The following is a 19415-nucleotide window of genomic DNA, read 5'->3' as shown; positions in this document are numbered from 1 at the left end:
ATATAAGTAGTGCCACTGTCTCTCATCCCAGGTTAAGGGAGGGGATGCCGGTCGGTGTCGATCATCGACTCCACGTTCCGGTGAAGCATGAGAGGATTGACGACTCGACATATCAGATTGCGACTGAACTGTCTGCTGAGTAAGGTCGATGTCGAGATCTGAACCAATCGGGTGTTGAGGTTCTTGCGTGAGATCTCGGCCTTGACTAGCTGAAACCTTATGGACTTTGGGTTTGTCCGTTTTGGGTTTCTTTGACTGCTGTGAGTCTTTGCCCTGCTTCCGGATCTTGGAAGGTACGGCAACGGATGACCCCTGCTTCCGGATCTTGGAAGGTACGGCAACGGATGACCCCTGCTTCCGGATCTTGGAAGGTACGGGGTGGTCCTTTATCGGCGTCGATCGTTTCGGTGCCGAAGCATCGATTGCGACCGTCGACGTCGATGATCCCGGAACGGGAGGACAAGTGTCCGCAGCCAAGGTGGACATCGAGGCGTGCCCGGACGTGTCCAACGGTGAAGAGGACTGTGGAGATAGTGCCTTCTCCATCAGGGCCAAGTGTAGACGAGCTGCTCTGTTTTTTCTCGTCTGGTTCGAAAACTTTCGGCAATGTCTGCACTTAGAGACACAGTGCGACTCCCCTAAACAAACGAGGCAAAGCGAGTGCCCGTCGGTGGGGGATATTTTAAGGCCGCAAGTCCTACACCGTTTGAAACAACCCCACCGCGGGGCCATAGGCCAGCGGGAGGGGAACGAAAATAAAGAATAAACACCGAAAGAAAAATGCTAACTACAAAAATAAAGAAAGAGAAACTAACTAAACGCAAGTTTAGCAAAAAAAGTTGGTACTTAGCAGACCGAGGCAGAAGGCGTCCTACCAGCGCGGCGGTCAGAAGAGAACTGGCGGGATCTGCGTGCCCCTCCTTGGTCATGCGCAGTGGAGCCGGCGCGTGACCTGGGAGAGGCGCGAAAATCCCTTTTGCTAGCTATCGGTACCGAGAAGGTCAGCGCAGGCGCAGAGTATCCCAAGGGGGTGATGCACAGAGACCACGAAGAAAATGTTACACTTTTGAATTATACCTTTCAATCATACCTCATTGTAACATTGTGGAGACTCTCCACAAGACGTTGTTTTAATTGGAATATTGTTAGTTACTCTTGTTTAATCTTTTTATTTCCAAATAAAATTGTTATTCAAAAAAAAAGTGTGAGAGTTGTTCATATAGTAAATTCACAGGGATTATGTTTTGTTCAGCTGTATATTGTAGGACCGGATACCAAGTTGCTACAAATTAACACTTTTAACAACAACTCCAAGAAATAAATAAAAGCAACTTACGCTTGATTTCTCGTTGCTTTCAGTGTTGGCTGTTTGGGAAGTGAAACAAACTATAGTTAAACTTTCCAAAATATAAAGCTGGTTGTGTATAATTTTCTTAGACAAAACTAATACAACCAGATTTGGAACAGAGAAGAAAGTCATCTATGTACTGCAGTACTCTCCACAGTAATTTATGGCGTTAAAATGATTTAAAAAAGCAAACAAGTCCAGCTCCTGAGGAATCAGAGACAGACTGTACCCTCCACCAACACAAGAACTTCCTATACAGACAGAGATAACATCAATGAGCATCAGATTCTAAACCTACTACTAGGCACCAAAAGCTACTGCGTTTGGTCACAGGCATTAGCGACATCTGAATATAACATGTTGTCTTAGTTTAATGTTCCACTTTTCCCTATGTTCTGCCATGTGGAAAAGGGACTAAACTATTCCAGTGCTGCAGTTCTCAAGAGAGCCCTTGCCATGTTGGATGAAATCTTTTTGACCTTCACATTTGAAGGATACTCTGGAGAACCATTATGCACAGGGTACAAGCTCTCTGCCAGCTCAGCAACAGGAATAGGAACTTTCTACCAGCGCAAGGAGGATGGAGAGGGACCACGCTTTTGCTCCAGGACACATTTTAAAAAGGCATCTACTCAGCGTAGCGAGAGGGATGACGACACCCAAGGCCGACGATTTACCTGGCTGCAAGAAAAACTGGTAGCGTCGCCAGGAGTTCCGAACCTTAAGCGGAACACTGGCATTGGTGGGTGACTCTAGAGTGGGCAGCAAGAAGAGAAACAGAAAGAAGAAAAGCAACTCTGTGAAAGTAAGCCAATGACCAGAGGGCAGCCAAGAGACTCCAAAGGTCCGTAGCGAATCATGTAAAGATTGGTTGGTTGCTTCCCGGTTTCCATCAAGATAAATCGAGAGCACAGCTGGAATTTTCTGGACAACGGCAAAAACAGTTTTATTCCAGGATGCAGATGGGGCAAGTCGAGATGTAAATCTGAACGTATGAGTGGTCAGTTGTTTGTAATTGAAATTTTTCAGTTTTGTTCACGTTTTTGCAGCCAGCTGACATGCATTTTGCTTGCAGAAAGCAGGGAACAGAAACTGAACAAGCCTCATTTCAGGGGTGCTCCTCTTGAGAAGGTGCTGAACCCACGTGGCGTGGCCCATCTCCACAGCCAGGACTTTGGTCCTCAATAGTCCCCCTTCCACAGCATGACTGGCTTCAGTGTAGGGCTGGCCTGGGGAAAGGTGCACCTTTCTCCAAAACAATTCTCATTTCTTTAGGGGTGTGTTACATTGCTGGATCAGGAATATTATTAGTAAAGCAAGACCTTTGCCGACTGACTCTGACAGATTTCTTGGCCGTTGTCGACAACGGGAAAGGTGTGGGCTGAAGCTAGTGCGGCACAGAGGCTGTTTGTGTGGACTCTTGGCAAGAGAACCCCAGTCCACATCATGTCTCAGTAAGCCACTCTGTGCCTCGGTTTCCCCACTGCAATGTGCAGTTTGGTTGTTGTGAGGGGTTACAAAGATAACACATGTATGAATATTGTTGCGTAGAAGCAAAATATTATGATCTTTCTCTTTGTGTGTATTTTATCCCAACCTTCTTCCAAGAAGGAGTTCAGGGCAGCATCTGTGGTGAAGACTTATCTTATCCCTACCACCCTGTGGGGTAAGTCAGGGTGACAGAGAGTGGCAAACCCCCTTCCTGTTTACTTACCTTCCAGGATAGAATTCTGCAAAGCAACCTGGCTTGTCTCAGATGTCGTGTTCAGAGACTGATACGGGATGCTCCCATCTTGTTCAGGAGCTTCCAAGGGCACTACCTAGGCCAATTGTTTGAAGAACAGACATCAGCGGCAAGACAACAAGAAATGGTCACACATGAAAACTGGTGGTGGAAAGTGCCATCAATTTGCAGCTGACGTATGACAACAAGTGAGCGCATGCTGAGAAAAATTTCATTATAATTTCGGAACTGGGCTTTGGTGAGAAAGATTTTTACTATGACTGCTTATTTTTGGGTAGGTTTGGGATTTATACCTGTATGGTTCTGTTGCAATGGGGAATGTATATAAGAGTCTGTGGCAGCTGTTTATAAAGGTTATGGCACCACATTTGCACAAGTCACAATCCTCCCTGTAATTTTCAAAAAGATGGAACACAGGGGTTCAGTTTTACAAACCCTCAAAGGAAGTGACTCTCGGGGCAGCTGCACTTCTTTCTACTAATTCCTAAAAAGGCAGTCAAGCAGCAGCTGAGCAGGAGAGCTCCATCTGGCCACGACATTAAAAAAAAGCCAGTCTGTGTTTTGAAACTCTTATAGTGACTCCTTGACCATAAGAATTCCTTACCTTTCCACTGAAATCTCTGCATTTGCCATCCTTCCTTGTTGTGGCCTGTTTTCTTTCACAAAGTGAAAGTGTTTCCCTTGCAAAACCCGTAATCCCTTTCTATCAATCTGCCATTATTTCCTATAGGGCACTTTTGAGGGGAGCTGGAGTGGCTGTTTGCAACCAAATGCCACCAAAAGAGCAACAGAGTAAGTGCTGTATATCCTTAAAAAATCCCCAAGTTTCAAGCAAATTGGGCCAAGGAGATGAATTGTATGAGCCCCTAAAGAAGGTGCCTCCAGCATTCTACTTTTCCAGCCATAGAATTTACAAAGAATAAAAGGGGTCTGCCCTCTCAAATGAGAAAGAGAACTGAAGCTTTCTGTGGTTTGTCTCCAGCAGTGATGGGCTGGAAGAGCTCTGTGCTCCTCCCTTGCAAAGATCTGACAGGGAGGGAGAAATGCCAATGTTTGGGAAATCAGTAGAATCAAAGAAAAACATGAGCACATGCTGTAGCTGGCTAGCAGTGCACGAAGATTAAAAAATCCCACAGATTGTTCTGAAAGAGGTTTTTTTGTCATACCTAAGAATCTTGGATTTGTGTTACCATTCCAGAAAATCACAGTAGTGACCCAAATCAGTGATCTCGATGTATGTCTTTGGCTCAGGAATTTCATTATTCACATCCCTAATGGTAACCCTCTAGGGTTTTCAGGGCAAGAGACAAATGTGGTTTGCCATTGCCTGCCTCTCCATAGCGACCTTGGACTGCCTTGGTGGTCAGTCTCCCATCAATCAGGTCAATCCTGCTTCGCTTCCTCGATCCTGATGAGATCAGGCTAGCCTGGACCATCCAGGTGAAAACTACACAAGCATATTCTATTTCAGATCTGTCAGCTCTACCCACTGACAGAACTCTAGTTGGACCGATTTACTAGTTTGGATTACATCTGTTTGGAAAAAAATCACTGTTTTTCTATATGAATGGTCCCATCAAAAAGGCCAAAAACCTAGACATATATTTATATAAAACAACAAACCTGCCTGAATACAATTGCTTTAGTTTGTTTATAAAAATGTACAAGGAGAACTAAAAAAATCTTGCACTGGCTGAAGATAAGCACAGTGCAATCTGCTTTCAGTTATTGTCTCTTTCATGTACTCTGCCCTCTCCCTGCCTCCTTTCTCTGCTTGCTCTCTCTCTGTGGCTAAAAGAGGTCCTCTTCAGCATGCAGGAATGAGCGCTGTTTGTTGTCACTTGGCCAGATTTATTTACAAGGAAGAATCCCAATGAGATGGGTGAGGAGGGAGTGGCTACCCCTCTGCGTCTGCTCTGCATGTGGAAGGTGCAAAGTGGACAATAACTGGACTTGATAGACACGTGGTCTGACAGGAGAAGGTACCGTCATGTGACGTTTATGGGAGGGGTTGTGGCTCATCAGTAAAACATCTGCTTTGCATGCAGAGAGTCCCAGGTCCAGTTCCTGGAACCCCAGTTAAAAGATGCAGGTAGCATGTGACAGGAAAACCTCAGCCTGAGATCCTGGGGCACTGCTGGCAGCCAGAGTAGATAAGGCTGAACTTGATAGACCAAGGGACTGATGCAGTATATGGCTGCTTCATGTGTTTTTTTTGAGCCAGAGAACTCTACTTAGTAGGTAATCTCCTATGTGAACAGCAGAGCAAGTTCCCCATTCAAATGATGGAAAATGAATGTGAAAATTAGCTACACATCTCTTGTTATTTTTTAATGCTTCTTGTTACCTTCTGAACAACTGGTGCTTCTGCATCCTTTTTTTTTGCTGCCTCCAGTTTTTTCAGTTCATCATTTGAACCCATTTCCTTGGAATGATTACTGAGGGAGGAGAATTCCACAGTGGTCACTGTAGGGCTGGCACGGGAAATTGCTGTGCTGAAATCTTTACAGGCTGAAGTTAATACCACTAAGGGGAACAAAAGACAAACATAACATGAAATATTTAAATCAGCAATGCTGCGCTAATTTTTTCCAGTACGGTGAACGTTGTTTTCTTTCTCTCCAGAATGACAGACATAAACTGAAGACACAATGGGTGCGTTCAGACGGTGTGCTGAGAGTGGTTTAAACTGGTCTGGTTCTGACGTGATTATCTTTGATCTGGATAATCGCGATCACACTTACCTCCCTTATCCTGCCTCACCGTGCAGTCACATCGCTCCCCGGCGTCTAGACTACCGATGTGCGGGAGCGTGTGTCGGTGGGGTTTTTTCTCAGTTTGCACATGCACATAGGCGCTCATCCATAGAATCAGGGGAAAGTATCATGGCGCATGCACAGAACCATCAGGGTGAATCAATCCAACCCCTCCAACAAAAGACTTCCCTTTAAACCTTCGACCCGAAAATGCCCTCCATGAAATCTCGAACTCATCTATACGCTAAAACGAGTGACCGTTTAAACGTCGTTTTTATAAACGTGGTAGCAGAGCTCTGCCTATGCGCACACTGCCAACGCTAAAAAAATGGCGGGTGAAAAGTGGAAGCCTAAGGCTTCCACAGCAGTTTTCAAGCAGAGAGGGGGTTTAAACCACCGGAAGTGGCTTGACACTGGAGGAGTGATCACACAGGGGAAAAATGCGGCTTTAAACAGGAACACGGAAAAAACACCACTTGGAACCTGGTAACAAAATACTCTGGTTTAAAGGGGGTTTTGAGCCGGAAACCAACGGCTGGGGATGGGAGGCAGATGTTGACTGTGCGATCGTGCATATAAAATCTGTTGTTGATCAGTCATGACACCAGATCAAATGGCACGTCTGAACGCACCCAATAAGTGATGGCCGCTAGTTCTAGAAAGCTTCTAGTCAGCAGAAACTAATAGAATAAAATAGGGCTGCAATCTTTATCTGACTGGTCGGGTTCAGATATTTCCAATGCTTTAGAAAACATCCACCCACTTTGAGACCTAAGGAACTGTGGGTTTTAAAAACTAAGACCTTGCACACAACAAAGAGCATCATTCATTAATTACTTAAGAATCACCAAGATGAAACAGTGATCTTTTTCAGAAGCAAACTTCACTTTTTCATGATACCTCTAGAGGGCACTGTCCACACAGACAGCTTAGCAGAGGAGGAAGACGCACAACTATGGATAGTTTTATGCTACCCTTTCCACAGCTGGTCTACACATGCAGGGCAGTGAGGTGTATGTATTCTGAGGTGGTAGGAGTGTGTGTTATATTGTTACTGCTCTCCAGCCTTCTCAATGTCAGAATTAGCTAATCAGGGAGAAAGTTGCTAAGCCTACCCCTAGGCATGCTGCGACAGTTCTCTGTTTGCAAGCAGGGTTGCCAAGTGGCCTGGAGAAAAATGTCCCTTTAGTAGAGGCTGAGCTGCAGACCGGAAGGATGGTAGCTTGGCAGTTCGAGATCCTAGCACTGTGTGACGGAGTGAGCTCCCGTCTCCGTCTCCGGCTCCTGCCAACCTACCGTAGCAGTTTGAAAGCAAGAAATTGCAAGTAGATAAATAGGTACTTCTTCGGTGAGAAGGTAACAGCGTTCCATGCACATCGGTGTTTAGGCATGCCGGCCACATGACCACAGAAACATCTTCGGACAGTGCTGGCTCTTTGGCTTGGAAACGGAGATGAGCACCGCCCCCTAGAGTCGGATTCAACTAGCTTTCCGAGCAAAGGAAACCTTTACCTTTAATGTGTGGAAATGGGCAGCTAAAGCTTCTCATAGAGTGGAGAGAAATGGAGGCTTTTTTTCCTCTCCAGGCAGCTGGCAACTCTGTTTTTAGAGAACTGTTAAGGACAGGGAACTTTGAAAAATGGATCCTGTCCTGGCCGTCTTGGAATGGTGCCGTCCCACCTAACACTTCAGCACTCTGCCAGCTCACGACCACCTCATTCTGCTGCATGTCCAAACCAGGCCTTAGACCAGGGTTCCTCAATGCTGTTAAGCCTGTGGGTACCACTGGAATGTGCCGCCACAAAACGGCCATTAGTTACAAAACGTAGGGAGGTTCCAAGCCGAGCATCCTATGATGGGGACAGCTATTTCCAAAGGGGTGTTCCCAAAGGCGATGCCTTCTTTGGGTTTTCTAGACCTCCCACTCCACTAAGGTGGAGGACAGCCAGGACTGGCTCTTTGTTTTGGGGAAGAACCAAGTGGGTGCCAGGAAACTGTGGAGTCTTGCGAGCGAAAATTTTCCTTTGTGAGCTACTGGCATTAAAGTTGTGAGCGAGCAATTTGGCTCATGCATAATTTAGTTTGCTCTGGAGCCGCCCTTCCTGAGCGAAGGCAAAAAGGGGTGAGCCGGAGGCTAAAAAAAACTGTGAGCTGGCTCACACCGACTCAGCTTAGAGGGAACACTGGCGGGCACCACATTCGGGGACCCTGCCTTAGATACTATTGTTCGTTAACATATATATACAATGTGATATATAAAAGGCTATGCAGCTGCTCATCTGCTTCAAAATCATACCTAAAAAAAGTTACATGTGCACATACTATGCTTGCAGTTTTCCACTCAACTGTTCACCCGGGGGCATTTACTACCCACCCCAGGTGAATAACAAGCTGAACCATCCATTGTCTCCTCTCTGTAACATGACACTGTTGTAGTTCCTGGCCAGCCTCTACTTGTGTTTTGAGTCAGGAAAATGCCGGATCTTATGGTCTCTCTAGGAGCTGCGGTGGCTCAAGTGGTTAAGACGCTGAACTGCAGGCTGTGGAAGGTCAGTAGTTCAGCAGTTCGAGACCCAAGTGTGCCGCATGACAGAGTGAGCTCCCGTCTCTAGTTCCAGCTCCTGCCAACCTAGCAGTTCGAAAGCAAGAAATTGCAAGTAGATAAATAGGTACCACTTCAGTGGGAAGGTAACAGCGTTCCGTGTGCCTTGGTGTTTAGTCATGCCGGCTACATGACCACGGAAAACATCTTCGGACAGCGCTGGCTCTTCGGCTTTGGAACGGAGATGGAGCACCGCAACCCTAGAGTCGGATTCAACCGGCTTTCGAGCAAGGGAACCTTTACCTTTTATGGTCTCTCTGGGTGTTCTCACTCCCCTGGTTTTACAGGAGGCTGAGAAAAACGGGCTGGCGAGGTGGTGGCGATAACGGGAACATTTGAGCTCCCACTCCCAAAGTGCACTTTGCATTTGTGAAAATATTTATGAAAATAAATACTTTCATCCCTGAATATACTTTTATCCCACCTTCCTCTACAAGTGGATTCCAGGCAGCTTATACACATTTTAAATGATAGCAATTATAAAAAGCATTAGCACATTCAAAACACAGGTGACATTAACTTTTACAGTCTGTCGGCGTCATTCCCGTTAAATTCAAAACACAGATGACATTAACTTTTACAGTCTGTCGGCATCATTCCCGTAAAATTAGCCAGCAGTTAAAAAGCTCTGGCTTACATCATTTCTTGAACTTGAACAAAGCGGGCACCTTCCTGACCAAGCCACTATCAGAAAACATAACATACAACACAGGAGGAATCTTAAGGGTACGCAATGGTGGGTGGTGGACACATCGACTTAGTGGTTTGCATCTAATCATGCAATTCTGGCTGTGGGACAGAATTTCTGTTTATGGGAGAGAGGGGGGTGATTTCTGTTGACTCCCCCCCCAATGCAAAAGACTTCTGCCTGAGACCCTGGATAGCTACCAACAGCTGCAGTAGATGATAGTGAGCTTGCGAAACCAAAGGGAGCTTCATGTGTGTTTGTGTGTCTGTATTTACACACACGTACATAAGAACATAAGAACATAAGAGATGCCAATGTTGGATCAGGCCAAAGGCCCATCCAGTCTAACACTCTGTATCACACAGGGGCCAGAAATACCAGGTGCCATCAGGAGGTCCGCCAGTGGGGCCAGGACATTTGAAGCCCTCCCACTGTTGACCCCCCCCCCAAGCACCAAGGATACAGAGCATCACTTGCCCCAGAGTCCCTATCTATAAAAAGGTAAAGGTTCCCTTGCTCGAAAGCCAGCCGAATCCGACTCTAGGGTTGCGGTGCTCATCTCCGTTTCAAAGCCGAAGAGCCAGCGCTGTCCGAAGACGTTTCCGTGGTCATGTGGCCGGCATGACTAAACACCAAGGAGCACGGAACGCTGTTACCTTCCCACCGAAGTGGTCCCTATTTATCTACTTGCAATTTCTTGCTTTCGAACTGCTAGGTTGGCAGGAGCTGGAACTAGAGACAGGAGCTCACCCTGTCTTGCGGCACCCGGGTCTTGAACCGCTGAACTACTGACCTTCCACAGCCTGCAGTTCAGCATCTTAACCACTTGAGCCACCGCAGCTCTCTATACCTTGTGGCTAATAGCCACTGATGGACCTCTGCTCCATATGCTTATCTAATTCCCTTTTGAAGCCGTCCATGCTTGTAGCCGCCACCACTTCCTGTGGCAGTGAATTCCAAGTGTTAATCACTCTTTGGGTGAAGAAGTACCACTTCCTTTTATCCGTTCTAACCCGACCGCTCAGCAATTTCATGGAGTGCCCACGAGTTCTTGTATTATGAGAAAGGGAGAAAAGTACCTCTTTCTTGACCTGCTCTACGTATGTACATAAATCATGGTAAGCAATCTCCATGCAGGGCAGAGGACACATAAGCTCACGCCCCACTTCCACAGACCAGGTTCCACTATGCGTGTGAACCAGGGGTCATTTCCTGCAGGAGCGCACAGGAGCGGAGCTCTGGCAGTAAAGAGCCCAGGGGGTGGGCACATGCAACAAGCCCCACCCCCTGCTCCCAGCAGCCCTCAGTCAGAGCAGGAAGCAGCCAGGTAAATTGCAGAGCCCCCCAGGCCCAAAACAGTCCAGTGGCACATTTAAGACCAAGTTTTATTCAGGTACAAGCTCTCCCTCCTCTGTGAGGACAGATCTGCACGTTCCCCCCCCCCCCAATAGCTAGCAATCCCAAACAGTCCAGTGGAGCCTGAGTGGTGGGTGTTGCCTTCTGACACACGTCTGGTGATGTCAGGGGGTGTGGCATATGCAAATAAGTTATGCTAATAAGTTATGCTAATGAGCTCCTGTACCTCTTTTTCTACCAAATGAACCCTGGTGTGAACCAAGACAGATAAGAAAGGGAAATGAATGCAAATCTGGTATCTAGCAGAAGAAGAAGTGATTCCAAACAACTCTTATTACAAAGATCTGTTATATTTTTAAAAGGACTCTTAAGGGTTGAGAAAGTTGATTATTGCATAGCGCCAATATATGTTATGAATGTACTGTTGTATATATTGTTCAAAATAAAAAACACTTATTGGGAAAACCACAAACCTGGAGATGTTCCTTCTGAATCCACTTCGTCATTTTGGCTGGTTTGTTTAGCTTCTTCGAACAGGGAACCCTGCAAGGAACACTCATGTTACGGTTACATCATAAGGGAACCTGATAACAAATGCTCGTCATCATGCAGTAGCAGAATTTGCTCCTTAAATGGCCTTTACGTCAATTGTCAAACCCGTTAACTCTGAAGTAGTTCTTAAAAATACCTATTGACTTTAATGGTACTTGAATCAAACTGCTCCATCGCTTTGCACTGAAAGTTACGTTACTGAGATGAACAGATGCAAATGCAGATAATATACCATAATGAAGGTATATAGCACTACCAGAGAGGAAGTAATGATAATCTGTTGTAGCTTTTATTTCCCCAACTGAATCTAGCAGTCAAGACCCAAAACCCACAATCATATGGAACTGGGTTTACTGTATTGCCCCTGTGTTGAAAGATCTATATTACTGCTCTTCTGTTTCCAATTAAAAGAGCTGGTTTTCACCTAAATGACTTGGACCACGGTACTTGAAAGACCACCTTCTGCCCTACCATCCAGGTCCTCTGTCAAGGTCCTCTTCTCAAGCCCTGCGCCATGTGTGTGGCAGATGAGGCAGGTGGCGATTAGAGACAGAGCTTTTCCACTGCTGGTGAATCACCTTTGGAATACCCTCTCCCTTGAGTTTGGTGTAGTGGTTAGGAGCGTGGACTCTAATCTGGGAGAACCGGGTTTGATTCCCCACTCCTCCACACGCAGCTGCTGGTGTGACCTTGGGTCAGTTACAAGTCCTTTCAGAGCTGTTCTCTCACAAGCAGTTCTCAGAAGAGGTCTCTCAGCCCCACCTACCACAGGGTGTCTGTTGTGGGGAGGGGAAGGGAAAGGAGATTGTAAGCCACTCTGAGACTCCTTCAGGTAGTGAAGGGCGGGGTATAAATCCAATCTCTTCTCTTCTTCTTACTTTTTTTAGGCACCAGGTCAAAACATTTCTATTTAATCCAGGCTTTTAATTGAAAGATTTGTTTTTTAAAGTAGTTTTACGGTTTTCTCCTATTCTGAGGACTGTTCTATCAATATCATTTTGAACTGCTCTGTTTATTATATGTGCTTTTATGTCCTGGCATGTTTTTATTGACGTGTTTATTTTATTTTATTGGCTTGTTTTATTGATTTGCTTTTATTGGCATGATTTGTTTTTATTGACTTGTTTTTATTGTCTTGATTGGTTTCCTTTTATTATCTTAGTTGTAAGCTGCCTTGAGCAGGTCTGGATAGGCAGCACACAAATTTTCTAAATAAAACTAAGAAAGCAATAATTTCATTATTTTGGGACTGCACTATCAAAGATGACTCGCATGTGTGAATGAGCCATCACAAAACGAAACACCACCTTTTTCCTATCACCACAATTGCAATGCAATTAACTGGTTCATATTTATACACTCTGCTGTCAGTAATGAAATACTGACTAATCAAACAAGAAATCAAGTCACAAAGAAGAACTATGCAAAATCCTACATGCTCACCCACCCAAGATGTATCTCATTTCTTCCACACCTTTTGTTGAAAATGAATTAAACAAAATAAATCATTTTTTGTATAGTGCACTTAAAATACAAATAAAAAACCACAGGTCTTGAATTTAGCCTCTAGACTAAAACCACTGGACTAGGTAGTCTCAGTATACATTCAGTGATACAAATAAATATCCTCATGCTGATAACTTAGAAATAAGACCATAATCATAATACCAAATGCATTTCAGCCCAATGGTCCTCCTTCAGTGCCAAAACATGCTTGGCCCTGTTTATTGTGATGGTGGTCTTATCTGTAAGTTACAACCTGTGGGTATTTATTTGCAGGGCTATTTTTGGGCAGGAATGCACAAGAACGGAGTTCTGGCTGGCTCCCGAGTTGGCCACGCCCAGCAGGAACTCCTTAGGATTGGCTACATTAGGGGTATGTGGCCTAACATGCAAAGAAGTTCCTGCTACAAAAAAAGCCCTGGGTTTTGACAACAAACAAGGTAAACAGAATAAGAAGCAAAAGGTGGGTGTGGCTGGATGAGCACACTTCTGGTAACATGTGGTGTGTGGCCTAATAGGCTAATGAGCTGTGCTGTCATGGGTGTGGCCTAATATGCTAATGAGTTTCTGCTGTTGGGTGTGGCCTATTATGCGAATGAGTTCCTGCTGGGCTTTTTCTACAAAAAAAGCCCTGTTTATTTGTATGGGTGGGTGTGGCTGGATGAGCACACTTCTGGTAACATGTGGTGTGTGGCCTAATAGGCTAATGAGCTGTGCTGTCATGGGTGTGGCCTAATATGCTAATGAGTTTCTGCTGTTGGGTGTGGCCTATTATGCGAATGAGTTCCTGCTGGGCTTTTTCTACAAAAAAAGCCCTGTTTATTTGTATTACTTAATGTACATGGGGGACTATTTACTCCGGTGGTTTCAATCTAGAGGCTAAATTCAAGGCCTCTGTTTTAATTTGTATAAATTTAAGCACAGTGTATAATACATTGATTTGTTTTGTTGAATTTGTTTTTAACATTGTTCTTGCTCAGCCTTGGTGGTACCTAGTTCAACTTCTGGGACTGGTTTGTAGTGTCACACACCTTCAGTCTATAACCAGAGTAAATCTACTGTGGGATAAATCTATATCAAGCGGCAAGGAAGTCTGCGGCAGAGATGTCATAGAATACTATTCTGTATGAACTTGTAGTCTGTGCTTCCCACAGACCAATAATGCAGAAGAATGATCAAGGTATGAAAGCAATAATAATTATTTTTAATGGTTTTCCCTTCCTCATTGCACCCAAAGCTCTAATTATTTAAAAAATAGTATTCTCTTTTTTAAAAAAATAAGTTCAATGCCCCCTCCCCCCCAACCCCCCCCATCTCTGTGTAATTATTAGGTTATTTCAGAAAACCAGTTTCCCGTATTTTAGCTACTAGGCTGCAGAATCAAACTAAAATCACCGTCTGAACTATTTATGATGTTCTCCTTTTCTACGTATACCTTTAAAAACCCGTCTTCCACTTTAAATGTCACTAGAATTAGTTGCAGCCCTCTAGATGTCCATGTGAGGACAGCCTCACAGGGTCGGTTGGGGTAGATTTTATACTAATGTTTTGTCGAACATTGCAAAAGCTACAGGGGTTAAAAATCTGACTCTGCCACTGAAAGAAAACTCAGCATGGAGAAGGAAAGCTTTACATTTGGGCATATTATATGACTGTCGGTAGGGCAGGCACAGCATGAGCCACGGAACTCCTTTAACCTAGTTAAACTAAGTCTTGGGACTCTTTAAAAGAATTATGTGATTAGTTTTATAGTTTGAGCAAATGCCTTCTCTGGGCCTGTAATAAAGCTACACAATTTCCTTTCCTTTTTCCTGATGCATTCAGGGTTGCAAAGTGGCTAACCCAGATTTGAGCTTGCACATGCATTTTGCTGTGACCACAGCACTTGGAAACCAATAACTTCCCTCATATTGGGGTGAGCAACTCAGCATGCCTGGACATTGGGGGGGGGGGGCGAGCTACATCACTCTGTGTATAGAGGAGTTATCTCCTTGAATGGGATGCCTCTCTTGGTCTTAACCTCCTAGCTGCCCTCTGACCCCTCCTCTCTCTCTCACTTTGTCCTCTCACTCACTTCACATGGCCTTCCATGGAGACACAGCTCTACAGATCTCTCCTGTGGTCAGTGCTTCCACATCAGCCATGCCAAAAAGGTATACTCCTTTCCACCAAAGGTCTCTCATCTCCTCAGAATTTCAGTGGTAGATGTCCACGTGGCCAGACGAGCCTCAGGCATTGCCTTTCCTAAAGAGAGGAACAGCTCATTAAAGGATTCCACAGATAAAAAGTGAGGCAGGCATTTGCAGAGCTTATGAAGCAAGGGCCTATGCCATTAGAGCTTCATCTGCCACCTCCCTCATGGCTAGAGCTTCCATCATGTGGCTTCACAAACTCCTGTGGGACACTACTGATTTATGGAGGTAGCCAACTGGCTACCTCTCTAGACTAGAGACAGCCACAGCCTTCATGACTGATGTCAGTTTTGATTCCTCAACAAATTTGTTGTATATGAAAAAATTTAAATAGAGACACTTGCGGAGGCAATTACAGCAAGGGACTTCATGACATCTATAGATCTCAAAGAGGCCTACCCACATATCCCCATATTTTCCCCACACAAAAAGTATCTTCACTTTGCTTAGGAGGGATCACTATCTGCCCTTTGGATTAACATCAGCCATGAGGGTGTTCATGAAAGTGATGGTTGCCCTTGTAGCAAGCCCTCAGATCCCAGGGTATCCATCTGCACGCCTGCTTGGATAGGGCTGCCAAGTGGGGGCGGGGGGTGGGCAAACCCCCGCTTCAGAGGCCCGATTTCCGCTGCCGCCGAATCGGGCCCCGGGGTGAACTCCGCCTCGGCGTGTGCGTCACCTGGAAGTGACGCAGGCACGCTGGGGGTGGGGCCACAGCTATACAAGGGAAAACCCTATGGTTTTCCTTTGTATGGCCGTGGCCCCGCCCCCAGCGTGCCTAGCGTGCCTGTGTCACTTCTGGGTGACGCGGACGTGGCGTGTGCACGCTTTGCGCGCGTGCGCACACACCCGACGCCGGCCGGGAGCCCCCCGCTCCCGGCGAACTCTCACTTGGCAACCCTAAATGTGAGTTTATCATTTTTGCCTAGAAGCTCAAATAAAATATATTCCGCAGGTTAGGAAAGGCACAAACAGGTATAAGAAAAAGCCTACATGGTTAACAAACAAAGTAATGGAAGCTGTAAAAGGTAAAAAGGATTCCTTTAAGCGGTGGAAAGCTAGTCACAGTGAGGCTGATAAAACAGAACACAGGCTATGGCAAATAAAATGCAAGTCTGTGGTCAGGCATGCAAAAAGGGAATATGAGGAGCATATAGCAAAAAATGTAAAGACCAACAATAAAACTTTCTTCAAATACATTAGAAACAGGAAACCAGCCAGGGAGGCAGTGGGGCCCTTGGATGACCAAGGGGTAAAAGGAGTACTGAAGGATGATAGGGAAATGGCTGAGAAGCTAAATGCATTTTTTGCCTCCGTCTTCACTGTGGAAGATGAGAGGTGCTTGCCCACTCCAGAGCCGCTGAGTTCGGGAGGGGTGTTGAAAGACCTGAGTCAGATTGAGGTGACGAGAGAGGAGGTCCTAAAACTGATAAACAACTTAAAAACTGATAAATCACCAGGCCCAGATGGCATACATCCAAGAGTTCTGAAAGAACTCAATTGTGAACTTGTGGATCTCCTGACAAAAATATGTAATCTCTCCTTAAAATCAGCCTCCATTCCTGAGGACTGGAAGGTAGCTAATGTCACTCCCATCTTTAAAAAGGGTTCCAGAGGAGATCCGGGAAATTACAGGCCTGTCAGTCTGACGTCGATACCGGGTAAATTGGTGGAAACCATTATTAAGGAAAGAATTAGTAGGCACATAGATGAACAAAACCTATTGAGGCAGACTCAGCACGGTTTCTGTAAGGGAAGATCTTGTCTCACTAACCTGTTAGTGTTCTTTGAGGGGGTGAACAAACATGTGGACAAGGGGGATCCAATAGATATTGTTTACCTTGACTTCCAGAAAGCTTTTGATAAAGTTCCTCATCAAAGGCTCCTAAGCAAGCTCAAAAATCATGGGATAAAAGGACAAGTCCTTTTATGGATCAACAACTGGCTAATTCATAGAAAACAGAGAGTGAGTATAAATGGGCAGTTCTCCCAGTGGAGGGGTGTAAGCAGTGGGGTACCACAGGGATCAGTACTTGGTCCACTGCTTTTTAACTTGTTCATTAATGATTTGGAGTTGGGAGTAAGCAGTGAAGTGGCTAAATTTGCGGATGATACGAAGTTGTTCAGGGTGGTGAAAACCAGTGAGGATTGTGAGGCACTCCAAAGGGATCTGTCAATTTTGGGCGAGTGGGCGTCAACATGGCAAATGGGGTTCAATGTGGCCAAGTGCAAGGTGATGCACATTGGAGCCAAAAATCCTAACTATAAATACACGTTGATGGGGTCTGAACTGGCAGAGACAGATCAAGAGAGAGATCTTGGAGTTGTAGTAGATAACTCACTGAAAATGTCGAGACAGTGTGTGACTGCAATAAAGAAGGCCAATGCTATGCTGGGGATTATTAGGAAGGGTACTGAAAACAGATCAGCCAATATCATAATGCCCCTATATAAATCAATGGTGCGACCTCATTCAGAATACGGTGTGCAGTTCTGGTCACCACACCTTAAAAAGGATATTATAGCTTTGGAAAAAGTGCAGAAAAGGGCAACTTGGATGATAAAAGGGTTGGAACACTTTCCCTATGAGGAAAGGTTAAGGTGCTTAGGGCTCTTTAGCTTGGAGAAATGACGACTGAGGGGAGACATGATTGAGGTTTATAAGATTATGCATGGGATAGAGCAGGCAGAGAAAGAGGTACTTTTCTCCCTTTCTCACAATACAAGAACTCGTGAAATTGCTGAGCGGTCGAGTTAGAACGGATAAAAGGAAGTACTTCTTCACCCAAAGAGTTTAACACATGGAATTCACTGCTACAGGAAGTGGTGGCGGCTAGAAGCATGGACGGCTTCAAAAGGGAATTAGATAAGCATATGGAGCAGAGGTCCATCAGTGGCTATTAGCCACAAGGTATAGATTGGGACTCTGGGGCAAGTGATGCTCTGTCATCTTGGTGCTTGGGGGGGGTCAACAGTGGGAGGGCTTCTAATGTCCTGGCCCCACTGCTGGACCTCCTGATGGCATCTGGTATTTCTGGCCACTGTGTGACACAGAGTGTTGGGCTGGATGGGCCTTTGGCCTGATCCAACATTGGCGTCTCTTATGTTCTTATGTTCTAATATACTTCTTGGGAGAGTTATTTCCTTTACTCAGCATCATGCTTCTGTGACTGGGCAAACTCTGCTATATGCACCAAATATCCCAATAGTAAGGACAGGTGGTTTCTAAAAGTGGCGGGTGGCACTGATTGCATGGATCTTTCCCATAAAATCAGCAGTCGGTACGAGAGCCCCAGCTACTCATCTATCACTTGAGATTCCTCCCAACCAATGCTCCCTCTAAGCTGTGGAGTCTTGTGAGCAAAAATTCTACGTTGTGAGCTACTGGCATTAAAGTGGTGAGCGAGCGATTTGGCTGCTGCATCCATGATTTTGCTCTGGAGTGCCCCATCCTTCCTGAGCGAAGACAAAAATGTGTGAGCTGGGGGCTAAAAAATGGCGAGCTAGCTCACGCTAACTCAGCTTAGAGGGAACCCTGCTCCCAACTGCTTGATTATCTAGTGCATTTGTATCCTGGCCTTCCTCCAAAGAGCTCAGGGTGCAGTCCCATAGCTAGGGGCCGGGAGAGGCGAGGCTCGCAGCGACTGGGCTGGCCACGAATGTGCTGCGCACAGGCTCTTTGGAGCACTGGGGCGAGCAGGCTTGGCCGGGGACAGAGGAGGCGGCTGCCTGCCTCCTTGCCTTGCCTGGCTTACTTGCTGTTGGAGAGCTATGCAGTGAGTGTCTCATGGAAGCCCGAGATGGAGGCTTCTAGGCTTCTCCCTGCACCTTCCATGTTCACTGCCTGCCCGGGTCTCTCTCTCAGCTCAGCTTGGCTGCCGCTGCAGCTTGTGGTTGCCCTTGTCCACCCTGCTGACAGGCAATTGAGGGGGGGGGCTGGGGGGAGGGGGAGCCAAGGCTTTGGGAGGGCCCATAAAACCTGCTAGGGGGTCGAGCCCCATGAGCCCCACGGTAGCTACGGGCCTGTCAGGGTGGTGTGCATGGCTCTCTCTTCCCTGTTCTATCCTTTAAGGCAGATAGGCCCGGGGAAGAGGCGCTGGTCACACAGTGAACTCCATGGTCAAGGGGGGAACCGAATCGGGGCATCCGAGGTCCAAGTCCAGCCCTCCACAGACCACCCCACGCGGGCTCCCTGCTGGATCTTCTCGGGGATAAGCAGTTTCCTTGTGGTTGGGAGAACTATTAAAGGGGCACCTAAAAGACATTGAGGAAGAGGGTCTGGAAGCAGCCTCCGAAAAAGCAACGCTGATCTTGACTAGGTTGGCCCTTACGGTTTGCTCTCTGAGCTGGCTGTGCTCAAGGAGCCTCTTTAGAATGAGCTCAGTGGTAGAAGAGTCCGGCTTCACCTCCAAAGCGCCATCCACTTCCATCACACGGTCAGACTTTGGCGATCGACTTGGGGAAGGGGCAAATATTAGTGTGGTGTGCTCTTTCTCTTTCTCCTCTTCCACTCCGTTGAAGGTGTCTCCGTTCATGCTGACTTTTCCGTCTATCTGTGGGGCACAACGGAAACAGAAAGTGTATGCAAAAGGCTCCGAGCACAGCCTTTGTTTTTTCTACAGAGAAAGCGACAAAGACTTCTCCGTGAATTCCGTGAGCATGCTGAGACCCTTC

General features: G+C 46.1%; 1 protein-coding gene across 1 annotated transcript in view; it reads right to left on the bottom strand.

The window, feature by feature from the left end:
• Nucleotides 1–19415, bottom strand: part of LIMCH1 (LIM and calponin homology domains 1) — a 298071-nt gene that overhangs the window by 34735 nt on the left and 243921 nt on the right. Inside the window, 5 exon segments of the mRNA XM_015411892.1 lie at nucleotides 1337–1365; nucleotides 3063–3168; nucleotides 5440–5618; nucleotides 10968–11037; nucleotides 19073–19294. Coding sequence (XP_015267378.1) covers nucleotides 1337–1365; nucleotides 3063–3168; nucleotides 5440–5618; nucleotides 10968–11037; nucleotides 19073–19294 — 606 coding nt within the window.

The sequence above is a fragment of the Gekko japonicus genome, unplaced genomic scaffold, assembly GCF_001447785.1.
Source record: "Gekko japonicus isolate JY-2015 unplaced genomic scaffold, Gekko_japonicus_V1.1 scaffold455, whole genome shotgun sequence".
Taxonomy (NCBI): domain Eukaryota; kingdom Metazoa; phylum Chordata; class Lepidosauria; order Squamata; family Gekkonidae; genus Gekko; species Gekko japonicus.
This window is presented reverse-complemented; position numbering and strand designations above follow the sequence as displayed.